Source organism: Xyrauchen texanus, chromosome 15 (genome assembly GCF_025860055.1).
Source record: "Xyrauchen texanus isolate HMW12.3.18 chromosome 15, RBS_HiC_50CHRs, whole genome shotgun sequence".
NCBI classification, from domain to species: Eukaryota; Metazoa; Chordata; class Actinopteri; order Cypriniformes; family Catostomidae; genus Xyrauchen; species Xyrauchen texanus.
Window position 1 is genome coordinate 30028166 of NC_068290.1, and position 20696 is coordinate 30048861.

The 20696-nt window shown below is 42.8% G+C and overlaps 1 protein-coding gene across 2 annotated transcripts in view; it reads left to right on the plus strand.

Annotated features, from left to right (window-relative positions):
• Positions 1-19910, plus strand: part of LOC127656368 (oxysterol-binding protein-related protein 3-like) — a 112431-nt gene extending 92521 nt beyond the window's left edge. For both annotated transcript variants that reach the window (XM_052144671.1, XM_052144670.1), the window contains 10 exons: positions 280-373; positions 1977-2215; positions 8897-9034; positions 9127-9190; positions 9313-9391; positions 10932-11076; positions 15295-15439; positions 16920-17046; positions 17452-17574; positions 18379-19910. In XM_052144671.1, the coding sequence (XP_052000631.1) occupies positions 280-373; positions 1977-2215; positions 8897-9034; positions 9127-9190; positions 9313-9391; positions 10932-11076; positions 15295-15439; positions 16920-17046; positions 17452-17574; positions 18379-18475 (1251 nt within the window). In that variant the 3' untranslated portion in view covers positions 18476-19910. The remainder of the gene's footprint in view (positions 1-279; positions 374-1976; positions 2216-8896; positions 9035-9126; positions 9191-9312; positions 9392-10931; positions 11077-15294; positions 15440-16919; positions 17047-17451; positions 17575-18378) is intronic.
• Positions 19911-20696: the final 786 nt, after the last annotated feature.

Genomic DNA, 20696 nt, shown 5'->3' on the forward strand with positions numbered 1-20696 from the left:
CCGCAAGGTGTCAGTGTAAGTCCAAGATGACACAAAGACAAAGGTTACTGAGTGCACCTTTAAAGCACCACAAAGCTACATTATTTAGACTTTTTGATGTAATTAATATATGAATGGCTTACTTATAGCTGGGATTGGAGAATGTATTGTAACGTAAAAAATGTAACACCTTTATTGATCTTCATTCAACGCATGTAGGTGGTCAGTAGACCTGGTAAGATACATTTATATATTCAGAGAGACAAACGCCTGTACTGATGATGTGTATTTTCCTGCTAGCCTTCGGAAGATGATTCATATATCAGTGACATCAGTGACAATGTGTCCATGGACAACTTCAGCAATGAGGCAGAGAATGAGAGACTCAATATTGGTGGGTATCACACATTCTTTCCTAAAGCCGTTACAGTGTCACTGATTCAGTTAGCATCTAACTGTATTTCATACATTTGACAGCAGCTCAGCTGCATGAATGGTTTGTCATGTCAAGGACCAGCACTTTTAACAGCAATATAACAATGCCAGACAGGGCATCTACAGTCATGGAAAACCTGGAAATATGAGGAAATGTTACAATTCTCATTTCCAGGACTGGAAAAGTAATGGAAATGAATACAAATTTTAAAAGTCTTATAAAATTATTTAGAAGTACAACTGGATCTTGCTAATTGTAATCGTAGTCTCTATAAATTATTTTTTAAAAACCTTATCCAATAATCACAAATGACTGAAAAAGTAATGGACGTGTATACAGTGGAAAATAGTTTTATTAATGCTTAACTGATTAAATATTATAATATTTAAAGGTTCTTTGTGAGTGCAAACTCTATTAAATAATAAAAATGCTTATTCAGTTGGATTGAATTGGAGTTAAAATAAATGTTTATAGTTAAGCAAAATATAATTAATAATATAATATATTCTCAAGCGGCCGTAATCGAGGTTCAAGCACATGTAGGAGAACTTGACCAAATTAGCCCAAGTTGTTTTGGTGTTGAACTGCTTTGAACACAGTAGCAGAATTGGGATTTTTTTTTTTATACCGCAAGATAGCATCGGAATTTGATTAAATTTGGCATGAATCCTGAGACTGTTCTGTTGTCCAGGTGTACTCAGTTTTGTTATGTTTGGATATTGCACTTACCAGATACAGGCCAATTAGTGATTATAGACCACACAAAAAAAAGGTTTTGTCCTATATCTTCTGAACGACTTTACAAATAATTTTTTTTATAACTTTTTGTGAGGATTACATCTAGAAGATGATAAATACAATTTCATGCAAATCAGACAAACAGCCCAGGATGAGTACAAAAAAGTAGTTTATAAAAATGAACAGTGGAAAATCCACATGACCAATTGATTTGGGGGCACTAAAGGATTCAGAGGAAACATATTTGTCTTATTCTAGCTCTTATGGTTATTAAGTTATAAGCAAAAACCTTTACACTGCCACCTTGTGGCCCATTCTCACAAATTTTGTAAACAGTCTAATTTTGTCAACCTGTTAGTGGATGCCAGTAATCATGTAATAATGAACAAGTCATACAATTTCATTGGTGACAAGGTGTGGAAACCTTCAGAGACACACTTGCTATACATGGGAGATTCAGTAGTTTGCATGTTAATGTCATCCTAAAGTGAGGTTAGTGTATACATACTGTTGTCTATTGATGTTTTTACTGGAAAGCGCCTTGTGCACCTTTTGGCTGTTGTAAGGCGCTCTACAAATAAAATTTGATTGATTGATTGATATACATGTGTGACTCACTGTCTCTGGCGGAGGTCTCAAGGCTCGAGACTTGACCCGAGCTTGAATACCGCCCTGAACTTGTTGAGTAGATGAATGAATAGATGGGGGGAATCGGGGTGGTGGAGGGATACTCTTCCCAAACTTTGTTTATGAAACTCAAGTTTTTGTAGAGGTCAAATGTTCCTCAGTATTTCCTGACTTACAATGTTTTTGTCTTTCTTAGGTTTTGTAGAGAACGGCGGTGAACAGAGGCGGTCGTGTCTTCCTTCCCCTAGTCCCAACACCAGCAACATTAGCCTGTGGCACATCCTGAAGAACAACATTGGGAAGGACCTTTCGAAAGTGGCCATGCCTGTTCAACTCAATGAGCCCCTCAACACACTGCAGAGGTTGTGTGAAGAACTGGAATACAGCGAACTCCTCGACCGGGCCGCACACACACAGGACCCATTTGAGCGCATGGTAGGCTGTAGTTAAAAACACACACACAAATGTGCACAATGGGCCTCATTCATAAAACATCAGCAGAAAAACATTTGTGTAAATCGTTTGTAAAGTTGGTCTGACTTAAATTGTCGTATTCATGAAACGTTTCGTATTTTCAAATAGTTAGTTAGTATGAACAAAATGTACACCTGCTCCCAACCATGGGTAAATCGTGCGTAATACATCCAAACCTGTTGTGTTCTTTCAGACAAATATTGATAGAAGGGAAATTAAATAATTAATAATTAAATGAGTGAAATTAGCCTTAAAAATAACAAATAATAAAAAAAGGGGGAAAAATGCTTTTATTTAGAAACATTTCTTTGCTGCTTTCATAAATTTTTTCTAAGTATATTTTTCATGTCGATTTTGCATTTGATTGAGAGAGAGAGAGAGAAAAAATGCCCATAATGTGACTGGCTGGACATTTTATTTGTATTAAATATATATATATATATAAACTCTATTATTTTGATTTAGTATAATGTCTATAATTTAGTATAGACATTGGTAAATCGCAGTCAGTTGACGTATGGTCAGTGGTAAAACCATAAACAATACAATGGGGGGAAAGTAAAACCACACACGGTCGTATAGCTTTTAAATCTGTAATATCTAACAGCTTTTCGGTCAAAGAACTTCTTCAGGCATTCTAAAAATTTCTATGAAGTTTGTACCTCTTACAAAGCAAGTATATCACTGTTACAGTCTTGGATTTATTCAAAGTTTCATCTGAACCAGAGCAGGAGGTGGACATCCTTCTGTCGGCACTAACATTTATTACACTAAAGCTTCATGTCAAACCATTTGAATGGTTCCTCTTGGACTGTAATTCACAGAAAAACATCTGATGACAGCAAAGATGACTGTAAGTTCCTCACTTTTTAGATGCAAGTGTTTACTAAATCACTATTTTACGATGTGAATGAACTATAAAAAAAAAAGTTCCCCTTCTGTCGCTCTCTCCACATCGTGTCAGAGAAGCGACACTAGGGGTCTCTCTTGAGCGCCGATATTCACCTCTGGACTATGAAAAAAGGCCAATGAGAGTTGGCAACCAGTATTTGCATGTCCCGCCCCCGGACATACGGGTATTTAAGCGGCGCAAATACGGGAGTTCATTCCTGTGCATTCCTGCCCCTGGGCGCATCAACAGTGCAGATTCAAAAACTCTCACAAGTTTTTTCCCTAAAAGAGTGATTTTATTTAAAAGAGTTATTTCCTCTAAAAGAGCAAAACACAGCGGCGCTGAACGTCCTTTTAAGGGCGCGTCTTTATAAAGATGCCCTTCCGCCCCTGTGTTGTTTCTGGATGCGGTAGAGTGCTCTCCGCTTCCGACGGCCACAGGCGCTGTCTCGTGTGTCTGGGTAGCGATCACACCGAGGCTGCGTTTGTGGATGGTTCATGTTCTCACTGCGAGAACATGACCATGACAACGTTGCGGTCGCGGCTTGCTTACAACCGTGAATCCCACGGGATTGAGGACGATGCGGCTGGCGATGGAGGCGATTTGGGGATGGCAGCGGGTGCAGCTCCGCCGGGTACGCCACCTCGGACCACCCGCACCCCGACACGCTCGTTGATTCCCGTCCGTGCTCGAGGCAGTGGTGACTCGCCTCACTGCCAGTCTGCCGACCCTCTTGCGATGGAAGCAGATGAGCTCGCCGCGGCATCGGAGGGCGTGTTATCTGATGCTGAGGACTCCCCTGGGCTGCCGCTTTCGGGCCTGCACGCCCAGGCTGAGGCTGACGCACAGATGACTGACATGCTTTCCCGGGCAGCCAACAGCGTGGGCTTGGATTGGAACCCTCCATCCTCCCCACAACCATCACGGCTGGACGACTGGTTCCTGGGGTCTGGCGCCGCTCACAGTCTCGCCCCGGTCCCGTTTTTCCCGGAAGTGCATGACGAGCTGGCGTCTTCGTGGAGAGCACCCCTCTCCACTCGTCCACATCGCCACAGGCTCGTCCGCCCTCGCCACCCTTGACGGCGAAGCGCGCCATGGGTACGAGGCGATTCCCCAGGTGGATAGGGCGGTTGCGATCCATCTATGCCCCGGTACCCCTACCACCTGGCGAGGTCACCCCGTACTCCCTTTCCGGACCTGTAGAGCAACCTCCTCGCTGACAGTGAAGGCCTACAGCGCCACCGGACGCGCCGCTTCCGCCCTGCATGCCATGGCTCTCCTGCAGGTCCACCAAGCCAAGGCACTACGCGACATGCACGGGGGTGGCCCTGATCCCGACACGCTGCAGGAACTGCGCTCAACGACCGACCTCGCCCTGAGAGCGACGAAGGTCACAGCGCAAGCGCTCGGGCAGGTGATGGCCACGCTAGTGGTCCAGGAATGTCAACTGTGGCTGAACATGGTCGAGATGCGTGAAGCCGTCAAGACTCGCTTGCTCAACGCCCCTGTCTCCCAGTTCGGCCTCTTCGGCGACACCGTCGAGGACATTGCCCAGCAGTTCTCCACGGTGAAGAAGCAGACGGAGGCCATCTCTCACATCATGCCTCAGGCCTGCCGCCACGGCCCATGCCCCGTCTGCTCGCCGAGGGCGTCCTCCCGCGGCCAGAAGGCAAGGCCCTGCTCCGCCTCAACCCGGGCCCAGCTCTCAGCCCCAGCGTCAAGCAAACCGCGGGAAGCACACGCCCCCTGTCTCACGGACCCCCTCGAGGACCCGGAAGGCTCCCAGGCGCTCCTGAGACAACGCACCCAGAGCCCAAGACGTTAGCTCCGGAGGTGTGCTTATCACACCCAGGCCGTGGCCCCCCCCCTTGCGGGTCCGAGCTCACTCCACCAGGAGTGTTGCGTCCTCATGGGCACTGGCTAGGGGCACTGCCCTAGCAGACATTTGTAGAGCAGCGGGCTGGGCAACACCTAACACTTTTGCGAGATTCTACAATCTCCGAGTTGAGTCAGTATCGTCCCGTGTTTTCTCAGGTACCGAGCCCGTAGAACTCGGTGGCACGCCCACGATCTGACCGGGTGAATCGCTTGCACCTAGCGCCCATCCCCCTAACCAGGGGAAACAGTGCGCCTTCATTCCCAGGAGATCTCAGGTTTGGGACACTGGTCGATTCCTCCCTAGCCCTCGTGGGTCACAGTTCAGCGGAGGAACTCGCTGACCCAAGCCACTGCGGGTACCGCAAGCTACCCTGTACTGGTATAGGTGCTCCACAGGTAAGGCCTCCTTCGGACTCCCCCTGTGTGTAACACCACGGTTCTGTCCCTTCTGGCGAGCTGACTCCCGTGTTTCCCTTAGGCAGTCATGGCTGCCTCGGTTGCCGTGCTGTATGTTCCCCCCTCTATGAGGCTGGATCCACCACCGCACCGACTTTTCCACATAGGCCCTAAGCAGGCCTCTGATGGTTTTGCCACTTAAAGGGGTCATGACATGAGAAACCAAATTTGCCTTGATCTTTTGGTATATAAGAGGTCTTTGTATCATTAAAACGTCCTGCAAGTTTAATATTTTAAGACGTCCTCCCCATTCTAAACGAATCATTTATTTAATCAAGCTCAAAATACAGCTCGTTCTGGATTCATGGTTAGAAGTGACGTGTCGGTTAGAAGTGACGTAACAGCGTTTGCATATGACCGCCTCCAGCACAAGATAACTACGATTTAAGCGCCAAGACAACTACGCTCATTTCAGTATCGCCGTGCGCCTCACAAGTGTTCAGTCGATGGACAGCGAGCTCTGACAGAGACTACTTGTGCACAGGAAAATTACGATGCCACACAGATGTGCTGTTCCTGGCTGTGGTCAAACAAAACCTCTGAATAAGCTGCCGAAAGATCCAGACGTCAGGGAAAAATGGATGCAGTTTATTTTTTGCGGACGTTCCAGTCACGGCAGTGTTAACTTAAGCGTTTGTTCTGTACATTTTAAGGATGACTGTTTTGAGAACAAATCTCAATATGATGCTGGCTTTGCCAGAAAACTGTTGCTCAAAGATAAGTCCATGCCGACTATTCTGGGAACAACGACGACGCTAAACTGTAAGTAATCTATTTTAAACTTTAAACTACTTTTTAAAGCGCAATTTCATTCATTATGAATAATCAGTGTTTTTACTTAGTTTACTTGCATATTGTTCTGGCTGGAGGCGTCAATAATTGATACATAGGCACTGACGTTAGCCAATCATAACAGTGGGCGTTAACACTGAAGTCTTAAATGGAAAACGCCCCCAAAACAGACTGTTTGAATCAGAGGATGAGAAACAGGGTGGGAAAAGGTCATAAATCACTAGATTTTAAAAGTTTTTCTTAAAAAAAAAATATATTAATACTATAATTGCACCTAAGGGAACATAATAATACAATAAAAAAAACCATGTCATGACCCCTTTAAACTTTCCTCCCCTCTCGGGTAGGCGTGGCCTCCGCAGGGTCTTCTCCGCCCTGAATAAGGGCTAAGACCCCCTTCCCTCAATGCGTGTAAGGGCCCCAGCCTTAGTTGCTCTATGCGAGAAACATAGAGAGAAAAGAGGCCCGGCCAGGCTTTGCCCGTTCCCAGGTTGGCGGCCAGCACCTTGTTCCCCCCTCCAGGGTAATGATAAGGAATCCTGATGGCTTAAATGGGGCATTGGGGAAGGGTACGTGCAGCCTGATACAGTTGGTCGTCCTGCACGTAAGAATACCTGCTCGCTCCTGTATCAGCAGTTCACGTACACGGCTCAGCGCATGGCACTTTTATAAGTGGACCCCTAGTGTCGCTTCTCTGACACAACGTGGAGAGAGCGACAGAAGGGGAACGTCTAGATTACGTATGTAACCCCCGTTCCCCGATGGAGGGAACGAGACGTTGTGTCTCCCCTGCCACGTCGCTGAGCCGAGCCACTGTTGTGGCCAGACCATTTCCGGCTCCTCAGAAAAATCCTGAATGAACTCCCATATTTGCGGCGCTTAAATACCCGTATGTCCGGGGGCGGGACATGCAAATACTGGTTGCCAACTCTCATTGGCCTTTTTTCGTAGTCCAGAGGTGAATATCGGCGCTCAAGAGAGACCCCTAGTGTCGCTTCTCTGACACAACGTCTCGTTCCCTCCATCGGGGAACGGGGGTTACATACGTAACCTAGACGTTTATTACAGTTCACATAGATGTTAAAAGCTTACTATTGTCATTTACTAGCAAGTCTGAAGCCTTCCTTATATGGCGTTTTAATGACCGTGGATTATGATAATTGTGAATGAATGTGTACGCGTGTTCTTTTTACGAACGTTTTGAATTCACTAACATAGACAAGTTGTACTAACAAATCTTAGGACTACGAAGCATTCTTGTAGCTCCATTTTACATAGAAATTACTCCCAATTCTTTTGTATATTTACGAAATTTTCATGAATGAGGCCCCATCATTGCACATACAAGATTCTTTAAATTTCATGAAACTCATTAATTATAAGGTGATGTCCAGTTTACATACTTTTGGCCATATAGTGTATTTAGCCACACAAGAAGACTTGTTCTTGCACTCACACTGTTAATGGACTTTATTTAGTGAGCCAAATCAATCTGTGCCTCTTCAATTAGACCCATTGTCTGACTTGTGATGTCCCAATGCATTAACTGATGTGATTGTCCATGATTAGAGTCATGCTTTTGAAAGCTTGTCTGATCAAGGCTCATCACATGCAATCCGCTATTACTCATGAGTGCATGATTATTGTTCACAAATGACTCTCCCTGCTTGGAAATGGGCTTCACTCAGCTTCAGCTGCACTCTACTGTATCCAACAACACTCTAACAGTAACTTGGCATATCAGTATGCTTCAATGAGGAAGTTTAATCTGATTGCAAGAGACAAACACAAAGGGAGAAATGTGTCCTTGAAATGTAGACTAGATCTGAATATCTCTCAAGTATAACGCCTATTTCCCAAGCAAAGGGGAAGCTCAAGCTGATGTATCATGTTATGTAATATCTAGAATATTGAGTTTATATAGAACGTAAACATTAGCTAGCTAGCAAGATGAATTAGCGATAACAACTCGCCGACTGTAACTACCATGATGTTCTGAGTGGTCTCTCCACTAATAGTAGAACGATGTCACAGCACACCGTCTATGAAAGTTCACTGGACCATAGAAATAATTTCTTTAGACACTGTTTTTTCCATTGTGCGTTTTAACTGATTTGTACTGTGCCAGCTTTTTTTCTTCTTTTTTTCCCGAACCTTTACCGTTGTGCACTGTAATGAACTTCGGCTAAGTTCGGCTATACTCCACCTTTGACATTGACCCTGCCTCAATCCCCAGTTGGCCTTGTTTGGTCCAAGGGTAATCGGTGGGTCAAAGGCCGTTGGCCCAGAGAAAGCCCTTAGGAGGCACGATGAAGCCCCGGAAGTGCGAAAGCAACTGGCCCTGGAATGCACTAGGATGCCCTCATTTGGCCCGATAGTTGAAAAATTGTATTTGTTTGAAAACAAAAATTGCAATGACAGTAAAAGGTGACTGAGGCTGACTGAGGTTTAATGAACAGCCATTCTACTGTGTCACCTACAGTATATAGTTCAGAAAATTGTACTTACTGAAGAGTGTAATTGCTTCTATCTGAAATCTCACATATTGGCTTGCTTGCAGAATTTGGTAAAAACAAATGGGAAAAGATACATTACTAACCGAGAGTGCTGTGTTTTGTGTGTAGGTGTACATTGCCACATTTGCTGTGTCAGGCTATGCTGCCAGTTACTACAGAGCAGGAGGGAAGCCCTTTAATCCAGTGTTGGGTGAGACCTACGAGTGCGACCGTCCAGACAAAGGCTTTCGTTTTGTGGCTGAGCAGGTAGGATGCTGTAAACTTTGTGTTTGTGAACAGGTGTGTTTGTGGATGTGTGTAGAAGTCGATCACACAACTTCTCTGGGTTCTTCTTCCAGGTTAGTCATCACCCCCCTATATCAGCGTGTCATGCTGAGTCTAAAAACTTCATCTTTTGGCAAGGTAACACCACATCTGAATTATTAATGCCAGATTAATGGTGTCAGGGCACAAGCTGGTGTATGACATTCAGGTAGAAAGAGGAAGATGTGAAGTTGACTATGGTATATATGTGACTGATTCAGATGTCAGGTGGAGGAATAAGTTCTGGGGAAAGTCCATGGAGATTGTACCTGTAGGAACTACACATGTGGTTCTTCCTGGGTAAGTCCCTCTGTTTATTTATTACTCACATAACTTTAGATCAAAAGGTTTTTAAGATCATGAGAAACATAAAACAAAAAAAATATCAGTCAAGTGTGTCCAAAACTTTGACTGGAAGTGTCCATGATGGAGTCAAACAAGTGTTAATAGTACTGTATAAGCCAGTAATATTTTTTCCTTGAAGTCCGTACTTACATATAAGAACATCTGAGCTCTCGAAAACGAAAGTGATTGGAACGAGAAATCTCTCCTCTCACTGCAGCTTCAGGGATGCTTCACCGCACACACGGCTCATGTGCAGCGTAAAGACATGTATCCTGAAGACACAGTTTGTGTAAAATAACCTTAACAAATGTGTAGTTCCGATCCTGGTGTCCTCCATCTGTGTTGATGTTGTTATTGAGTTGCACATTCAAACAACGTTAGAAGAAAAATTATGTCACTAAGCAACGTCACTACGGGGTTAATTTTGTGCGAGCAAATGCACCAGAGGGAAAATTCTCTTTGGGTGTGCCGTTCCTCTTAAGAGTTCTCATCCAGAAGGTTCCTAAGGGGAAAGTACAGAGATTGTATGTGGGAAAGGGACTAATGTCTTGACTGTTATGCTTTGAATCCTTGTGGCTAGACTGCAGAGGTGAGGACAGAATTCAATCTGTGTAATTGGGATCTTGAATGATGGTACGGTCCAAATTATAACTGCAGCTGTGGGGCAGAGAGGTGTTGAAGCTATCAGTCAGCCAGTCACTCAGCACACTTTGTGATGACATATGACAATTGACTTTCTGTGCTGAGTGGGTGGCAGCGGTTTCACTTGATCAAAGGTTTTACAGATTTTATGAATTGTAGTCAAATTTTCCATTTCAAGGAACCTTCTTGTCACAGACTAATTTTAGTAATTTGTAAAATCTCCCATATGTACCTGACATTTAAACTTTAAGTACAGTAAAGTTAGTGGTCGACCAGTCATTTTTCACATATTACATGGCTCTGATCTGGTCAACTATGGGATTCTGGGGCATGAAACTGTATAATTTTCTGTTGTCCCAGGCAACTGATTTCCTACATACATAGCTGTGCTAGTTTTATGTCTCTCTCTTAACACTCCCAAATCTCTTTCTTCTCACATAATAAAATAATATAAATTCAAATCAATTTGTCATGTCCATTTATTTATTTAGGAAGTAGCTGTATAATAAGTGGGACAATGTTAGTCGTAATTACAAAATTAACCCCCTCAGGATGATACAAGACTCTACATGATGCATGACTGCACAAAACCCTTGCATACAGTATATACTGTATTTATATTTAATACAACCTTATTATGGCAAATGAGCTGTATAAAAATTATATTAAAAGTTATTTTACACAGTATTTACTTAAAATGTGAAAACAGAAGATTTGCATTATCCATTGACATTGTCAGTAACTTGTTATTGGCTAATGCTGATAATCTCAGAATGCCAAAAAATATATGTGGCAGAAGAAAAAATGAAATATATTATGTAGACGCACACTTGTGCATTACTCTCTCTTGCAGTTTTGGGGATCACTATGAATGGAATAAAGTGACATCATGTATCCACAACATTCTGAGTGGGCAGCGCTGGATTGAGCACTATGGCGAAATCGCCATTAAAAACTCCAACAGTGAGAAATGCCAGTGTAAAGTCACATTCATTAAGGTAAGCTGACAATGCATCCTGTCCAATCTGAAACAAACATCTCTGTTCCAAGCTAATGCTTTAGTGCTTATCAGCACTGCAATATTTAAATGTTTGTTTCAGAAATTTCTGACATTTTAGGAATTTGAATGCAAATTTTTTTTCCAGATTTTCACTTTAAAAATCAGTATCAGTAATATGGTTCAGGCAATGGGTCTCCGATCTGTTGAAACTCTGTTGAAACTTAAAGTAGACTGCAGCTTTTTGTATGACGGATAGCATTATTTTTGATAACCGATATTCATAGCTGATTTTAATTGCTTCATTTCTGCTTTGTGACACAATGAGAACTAAGTCATAATTACACTACAGCAATAAAAACATAATATGCATTAATAATATTTTATTAATATTATAATAATTATCAGTTTATGAATTCTTATGATGATGATCATTTATGGCATTATATTTATGCAAGTTGTTTAGCTATCTAAATGGTCTTAAATATTACTTTTAGTAAACTGTTAAGTTAAAAATGTCACACGTTTCTCACTTTAGAATGAATGAGCAACATTGCTTCCTCCTGTACACAGTGGTGTAAAGGTGTTGTTGGGTGCTATTCTTTGAGGTAGACCATCACGGTTACTGTTGTAACCTCCGTTCCCTGAGGGAGGGAACGCGACGTGTGTCGAATGAAGTGACACAAGGGGTCTTCCTTGGGATCCTCGCATACCTCTGAACTTGAGAAAAGGCCAATGAGAAATTGGCTGACAGAGTTTACATGTCCCACCCCCGGAGGGAAGCGGGCATGTGTCTGTCAGTCAGGTTTTTGCACTGAGGAGCCGATAATAAGGTACAGCCGTTTACAGTGGTATATCTAGTGCCGTAGCAGAAGGGACACAAAATCTCTTTCCCTCCCTCAGGGAACGGAGGTTACAACAGTAACCGTGACATTCCCCTTCTGTCACTCACTCGACATTGTGTCAAATGAAGTGACACAAGGGGTCCCATTAAAAAGTGCCATGTACTAGCCCATGTTACGTTAACTGCTGACACAGGTGCAAGCAGGCTGCTGAGTGCTAGAAGCAACTGTATCGGCCGCACGTAACCCTCCCCAACGACCCAGAAAAGGTGTCATATACAGACCATAGGTTCCCAGCACCCCTAAGGGGGGAAAAGGTGCTACATGACCAACATGGGAGCAAGCCCGTCAGCCGTGGCCTATTCTCTCTCTATGTCTCTCGCATAGGGTGTGAATCGGCTGGGCTGTCTAAGGCTGAGGATGCCATATGCCACAGGAACCTCTGGAATTGTTTCAGTGGAACCGGTGTGCCGGGCTCAAAGAGAGCGAGGCACCTGAGCACTGACTGCGCGTGCTCGTTCGTGAGGCACGCTGTCATCGAGACTGAGTCTAACTCCATGCCGAGAAAAGCTCTTTTCCCAGTTGACCTGAACCCCTAGACGGCTGAGGTGCCTGAGCACCTGGTCTCTGTGTGCGCATAGTAACTCTCGAGAGTGAGCTAGGATGAGCCAGTCATCAAGGTAATTGAGTATGTGGATGCCCACTTCCCGTAGTGGGGCAAGGGCTGCCTCTGCGACCTTGGTGAAGACGCGAAGGGACAGGGACTGGCCAAAGGGGAGGACCTTGTACTAATACGCCTGGCCGTCGAAAGCGAACCATAGGTCCTGGGAAGGCGTCTTCGGGAACTCGTCAGCACTGGCCTGCCAGGGCAGTCGCGGGTCTGGAGGCGAGGTGAAAGCGTCCGGGGAGCCGGGACTGTAGGATTTTGGAGCTGGGGCGGCTTGAGAATGGAACACACCGGTTGGATGACCCAGGGAGTGAGGAAATCGCTCTTTTATTGAGAATGTGGGGCAAAGGAAAATAAGGCAAACAAGGATTCTCCTCCCGGCCCTCCACTGGGGGACGGAGTGGTCTTGGTACCAGCTCCGAAGCGAACATCTGACTGCCCTGGTCGTCCGTCTCAGGAGTGCTTAGGAGCTTTGCGGGTCCTGGAGACGGGGGATGTACGCCGCCTGTGGGGTGCTCAATGCTGGGGCTGAGAGCTGGGCCCGAGTTGAGGCGGAGCTGCCTGTTGTTTGGCCGCAGGGGCCTCTGTCTGCATTTTCACCGGCGAAAACTGATGGGCGAAGTCGTCGACGGTGTCAACGAAGAGGCCAATTTGGGAGATGGGAGCGTTGAGAAAGCATGCCTTGTCAACGTTGCGCATCTCGACCATGTATGTTCCTGGACCACGAGGGTGACCATCGCCCGTCCGAGTGCTTGCACTGTGACCTACATGGCTCTGAGAGCGAGGTCAGTGGCAGAGTGCAATTCCTTCAACACATCGGGGTCGGGACTACCCAGGTGCAGTTCTTTGAGTGCCTTGGCTTGGTGGACCTGCAGGAGAGCCATGGATTGCAGAGCAGTGGCGGCCTGTCCGGTGGTGCTGTAGGCTTTGAAGTCAGCGATGACATCATCCTACAGGTCTTGGAGGGGAGTACCGGGCGATCCTGACAGTTGGCAGCGTTCTCGGGACACAGCTGGATCGCAACCGCTCTGTCCACCTGGGGGACTTCCGTGTACCCGTGGGCCACCCACCATCAAGAGTAGTGAGAGCGGACAAGTGCAGGGGTCGGTTCCAGGCAGTAAAAGTTGCCCTCCACGACCTCGACAGCTCGTCGTGCACTTCCGGGAAGAAAGGTACCGGGGGGGGGGTACCAATCGTCGAGCCGTGAATGCTGTGGGGAGAACGAAGGGTTCTAGTCCAAGCCCACGCTCACTGCAGCCCAGGCAAGCATGTCGGCCATCTGCGCATCGGCCTCAGACTGGGCGAGCTGGCCCGAAGGTGGCAGCCCAGTCGAGTCCTCTGCGTCAGATACCTTGACGCTCTCCAATGCAGCGGCGATGTCCTCATCCAGTTCCGGGGGCTCAAGAGAGAATGCCGGCTGGTCGCGAGGCGAGCCGCACTCATACCAAGCTCCGACAGAAGCAAGTGAACGTGCCAGGGGGCGGGTGGTTCGTGGGGATTTACCCCACAAAACCGAGCCTGTCGTCATCCCCAAATCGCCTTCATCGCCAGCCAGGTCGTCCTCAATCCCGTGGGAATAAGGAGCGACGAAGGGGGCGGCTGAAGTGGGTTTCACCTTAAGGAAGGAGAGCCGTGACCACAACGCTGCCATGCTCAATTTCACGCAGTGAGTACATGAGCCATCCACAAACACCGCCTTAGTGTGATCGCTGCATAGGCACACGAGGCAGCGTCTGTGGCCGTTGGTCTTGGAGAGATATTGACCGCATCCAAGACTACACAGCTGGAAATGCGCCGTAGGATCCAACAGCAGTGCTTCTTGCCAACAGAGGTGAGTGGAACAGTGGTGAACTTCAGTTTGCTGCTGCACAACCGCTCGGCTCTGAAGAAAAAATCTTTCTGACAGACACATGACCGCTTCCCTTTATACCCGTATGTCCTGGGGCGGGACATGTAAATTATGTCTGCCAATTTCTCATTGGACTTTTCTCAAGTTCAGAAGTATGCAAGGCTCCCAAGGAAGACCCCTTGTGTCACTTAATTTGACACACCGTCGAGTGAGTGACAGAAGGGTAACCAATTTTAAAAATCTGGTAACCGATTAAGTAGAAAAGTATGAATATTGGTTAAAAAAATAGATATTGGTCAAACTGATTATCAGTCAATCTATAACTGTTTTTACTGTACGAGTCTGACAGCCTTCACTTTGATCTGTTTGGTACAGCTAGGTACAGTATATTATTAAACTCAGATGCTGAGGTCTTCATAGAACTCCCTCAGCCTTCAAGAGCATTGTTGATGGAGAGAGAAATGGAGAGTGAAAAAGAAAAATTAGGACAATGTAGAGCAAGATAGAAAACAAAAAAACTGGAGAGAATTAGATTCTACAAAAAAAATGGTTCATCTCCCATGGGTTTCATTAGATCTGGTTGAAGTGAAGAGCACTGACACATCTCTGACTCAAGTATGACATCTTCTGGAGAGCACTCCAGTGCATTTGACCTGCCTGCATCAGCTACTGTTGAATATCACAGTTTATAATATCCTCACATTAGTGAATCCTTGTAAACCCAGCCCAGATTGTGCATTATTCTACAGAAATGTGTGCATCTCTGTACTAGAGACATTTGTTCAGTAGTGATCTAATTAACCCAGACAGTCTTATTTAAATATTTGCTCTTATGTTCAAATTTATTTGTGTGCTTTCCAGGCGAAGTACTGGAACTCAAGTATGAACGAAGTTGAGGGAGCAGTCACCGACCACAAAGGGAAGGTCATTCAAAAGCTTTTTGGGAAATGGCACGAGGGCATCTACTGTGGCACCCCACCCTCTGCTACCTGCATCTGGAGGACAAGTATGAACCAACACACACACACACACACACACGTGTGCTAAGTTGTCTTAATGGGGACATAGCATAGACTTCTATTGTTTTTATATAAAGCAAACTACAATTACTATAAGCTAACCCTCACCCTAAACCTAACCCTAACAGAAAGTTTTTGAATTATTCTAATTTAAAAAATCATTATTTAATTAATGTATGGATAATTTTTTCACATGAGGATGTCCCAAAATGTCTCCAAAGGGTGGTTTTGTCCAATTTCACCCACTTTTGGGTACAAAACTGTCTCCAAATTAAAGCTAAATAAGTACTACACACATACACACACAGTCTCCCCTTTATTTAGCAGGATCAGGCAAAATTCAGAATAAAATGATTGTCTACCTTTCAATTCATGAGTTGGAAATTGAATTGAATTGACCACGCCTCACAGGATGTTGAATGGGAGTTTATTGAATTGCAATGTAAAAATAAATTCAGTTCAACAGTCATTATTAGTCCAATACTTGTATGTTCATGAACAGATAACTTTATTGGTGTTCTATTTTTAGTTTCCATTTTGAAAGCTGTTACATGTTGTTTTGCTTTTGGGTACATTTCAGCATTCTTGGAAATTAATTGTTCTTTAACCATGCATTATTAAAAATAATGAAATTTATAAAAAACTAAATGCAGATTTCTATAGGTGGCATTTTAAAGATTGTTTATTATTATAATCCATTTCTGGCCCATATGTTTTGTGTTTGATCATATGTTTATGCGCAATTCATACTGAAATATGAATTATTGAAACAGTAACACTTCACTGACAGCAGTTAGATAAATTTCAAATGTAAATTATTTTTTAATTCAAACCGGAATAATTTTTCCTATTTGCTATTCAGAATGGAATTGTAATGTAAAAGGTATTTTCAATTCATTTTGGAATAATTTTCAACCTTGGTATTTAAATGTGCCTTTGACACAGTTGTCTGGCTGTCAATCGGTGATGCACTTCACAGACACCAGTGTTTTTATTAAAATGTTTTTAAAGTTTATTGATTTGATTAATCAATATTTCAGAAAGATTTACATTGCCCTATGTGTGTGTGTGTGTGTGTGTGTGTGTGTGTGTGTGTGTGTGTGTGTGAGCGTGTATTTATCACTTTGTGGGGAACAAATGTCCCCATAAGGATAGTAAAACCCGAAAATTTTGACCTTGTGGGGACATTTTGTCGGTCCCCATGAGGAAAACAGCTTATAAATCATACTAAATTATGTTTTTTGAAAATGTAAAAATGCTGAAAGTTTTCTGTGAGGGTTAGGTTTAGGGGTTGGGTTAGGTTTAGGGGATAGAATATAAAGTTTGTACAGTATAAAAACCATTATGTCTATGGAAAGTCCCCATAAAACATGGAAACACAACGTGTGTGTGTGTGTGTGTGTGTGTGTGTGTGTGTGTGTGTGTGTGTGTGTGTGTGTGTGTGTGTGTGTGTGTGTGTGTGTGCAGATCCAATGCCTCCAGACTATGAGCAGTACTACGGTTTTACCAAGTTTGCTATGGAGCTAAATGAGCTTGACCCTGCTACCAAACCATTTCTTCCACCCACAGACACAAAGCTGCGACATGACCAGAGGTAAAATCCTACATCCATATTGTTTAGCTTCCAAAAACAAGTTTATTACATGGAAATAGGGTTGTCAGAATATCAAACTTTCAGTTATGACGTAAGTAAAAATTATTTGCCCTGAATATTACAATTATATTAATGAGTTTGGCCTTCACCATTGTGGATTAATCGTTTAATACCAAATTGAGTCTGTATGAAAAACTGGTATTGTTATGTTTTTTAAATTTTAGAATTTACTTTTTATCAAAGTACCTGCACTTTTGTCATGCCCTACTTGGAGTTATTCTGACATAAATGTGTCAGCCAATGGGAGCAAACAGAACCTCCAGGCCACTAGAAGATGACATCACTGCATCAGCCATGCTATGACAAATTAATTTCATATGAGCCTGTTTGTGTTTGTGTGTGCAGATTATTAGAGGAAGGAAACATTGAAGCTGCAGAAGTGCAGAAACAGAGAATTGAACAGCTGCAGCGTGAGAGACGAAGAGTCCTAGAGGAGAATCACATGACACATCAACCTCGATTCTTCCAGTACGAACCAGCATTCCTACTTAATGTGCACTGTCACTGTTTCTCTTAAAGAAATATAGTTAAAAGTTATTTTGAAGCAAGTTCATTGTTTAAGGAATAGTTCACCCAAAATTAAACATTTTGTCATCATTAACTCCAAACCTGTAAGACTTTTGGTCTCCCATGGTGCAAAAAAATATGATTTTTGGAAGATTATGTTGGCCACGCTTTTTCATATATAATAAAAGTGAATGAGGACAGCTTAAAAATAAAGAAAACACCATGAAATTATAATAAAAGTAGTCTATATGTGTGCTTATTCCAAGTCTTCTGAAGCCATTCAAAAGCTTTGTGAGAGCAAACCCATTTCAAGTCATTATTCACTTAAAAATGTGTCCTTTGCTATAGCTCTCTAAGATTTTCAGTCAATTACGGCTTACATTTTTCAGTTTTTCTTACAAAGCTATTATATGGCTTCAAAAGTCTTGGAATAAAGCTTGCTACATTTTTATTGCACTTTTTAACTGTCCCAAGCCAGATGAGCATTTACTTTTTAATTATACAGAAAAAAGTGGCCTGAATATTACGTGTTCCAAGGAAGAGAGAAAGTCATATGGGTTTGGAACAATATGAGGGCGAGTAAATTATGGCAGAATTAAAATTTTTGGGTGAACTATGATTTTAAAATTATTTTAATAAAGCTGCTTTTTTGGACAAAGTGTCTGTGAATACTTTCATTTCATTTAATCTTAGCTTGAGGTTATAATTTCCTTTCAGTTTCATCACCTTTACATAATAAATTATTTCCTGCTTTGTCACCAATAGGAAATCCAAAGATGAAACCTGGATGAGCAACAACACTTACTGGGACTTGAGAAAAGATCCTGGATTCAGCAAACTTGACTGTCCAGTCCTCTGGTAACTCAGAGGCAGCCAAAATTGATCTGTGCTCACTGTTGCCTGCGCTTTTCTATTCTGGCCAACATTACAACATCAAGAAAAAACACCTCTTAAAGTGAGGTAGAGACTGATAGAGCTGATGAAGAAAAACTGGCCATCCGATTTAAGCATGACAGAGGGAACCACACTAGACCTTTGACTAAGAATTATATAATTTCAAGTCACTCCTTAAAGGAATAGTAAATTAAAAAAATACAAATAATAAACATTATGTTGTCATTTACTCACCCTTGTGTCAATCCAAACCCTTTGCTTTATTATTTGAAACACAAAAGAACATGTTAGGCAGAAATGTGATGGACTGAGTGCTCAGTCACCATTCACTATCATTGTATGGCACAAAGATGCAATGAAAGTAAATGGTGACTGAGGCGTACATTATGCCTTTATCCTTTTGTCTTCCAATGTCCACCATTATCCTTTTGTCTTCCACGGAAGAAAGACACTCATACAGGTTTGAAACAACATGTGGGTAAGTAAATGATGTCAGAATGATCATTTTAGGGTGAACTAATCCTTTAATATTTGTTATTTAATGTCCCAGCAGTTCAATTGCCTTAATATGCTTACATTATCTATTATAGTTTATTTTATGCAAATGGATCCCTTGAAAGTATAAGAAATATGCAATCTTGGCTCAGTTCATATTCTTGTTTTGTTGCTGTGCAAAATACGTAGCACAAGAAGCCAACACAAATACTGTTGGATTGTGATCTCTTGTGGCTAAATGTGGTATATACAATATACAAATAACTGAAGAGCACTTGGAAACTCAACCCAAAACATAATGTATTACTGTAGTATGTTGTTGTCAGAGCAAAAATGCGTTGTCTACCTCTTAAAAGGAAACTGTCAAGGAATTTATGATGTACGTTAGATTATGAATTCCACATCTGTCTAATGCCTTATATACTATTATATACTTGAGTATATAATGACTGAGTCTTTACTAGAAATTTTCATCAAATCAAATGTATTGTAATTTTATGAATGCCGTTAATTCAGAGATTCTTGTGTGAGCAAGAGGTGACGTTTGAGGGTCTCTAAGAAATATTTATATTAATTTTAACTTATTCAGAGGACTGGCAGATGGCTCATCAGTACTCGGCATAATCACTGCACATGTGAGCCTGGCAGTGTTTTAAAGCTTCCCACAGTTCGACTTGTAACCTTTGCTCATTTCACTCTGAACTACTCACTACGACGAAAGCTGTTGGGGGAATGGGGGTACTTGCGTGTTGATCACTGCAGCGCTTCCTCTCTCCTTCAATAAAGTCTCATTTCAAAGATCACACTTTGTTGTTTTTATTTCAGATTTATTTAAAAGTTCAAGTTAATCTACAAAATCGAATAAACATATGGTCTGTAGAGACAAAGTTGAGGCAGTTCAATATTCACATGGTTTAAAGGGATAGTTCAACCAAAGAATTTTTTATTTTATCATCATTTACTCACCCTTATGCCATCCCAGATGTGTATGACTTTATTCTGCAGAACACAAATTAAGATTTTTAGAAGCACATCTCAGCTCTGTAGGTTCATACTGTACAATGCAAGTAAACAGGGTCCACAACTTTGAAGCTCCAAAAAGCACATAAAGGCAGCATAAAAGTAATCCATAAGTGTCCTGTGTTTTAATCCATGTCTTCTGAAGTGATCTAATCGTTTTGGGTGATAACAGACCATACAACTAAATTTTCACTATAAATCTTGACATCAGCTGTCTCCTTGGTAATCATTATTTCAAGCTTGGTTACACTTCCTAGAGCCAGCTAGTGCTCTGGGCATGCATCAAGCATGAAAAGGAGTTTCATCACTGTTACATAGATGGAGGCTGTGCGCTGTGAGAGGAAAAATAAAATGGCATCTAAATTTCTTTCTGAGTGATCATTTTACATGTAATTATAGCCGAAATCCCAGCACAGCCGTTGTCTTTAACTTATGTTTTAAAATCAGGATTTTTGCAGTGCAGAGCAGCAGCTTGGAAATAGTTTTGGAGTGACTACTGGTTAATATGTAGTTTCAGTCACTATTTCATACTCGTTCCGTTGTCTGACAACAGAAACCGAACAAATATGCACACGAGAACAGCTTTATTGGGAATTCGGCTGTATTAAAATACAATATGTGAGCACAGAAAGTAGGAGACAAGCAAACAGGTGAAAAGGGCTGACACAAGGCAG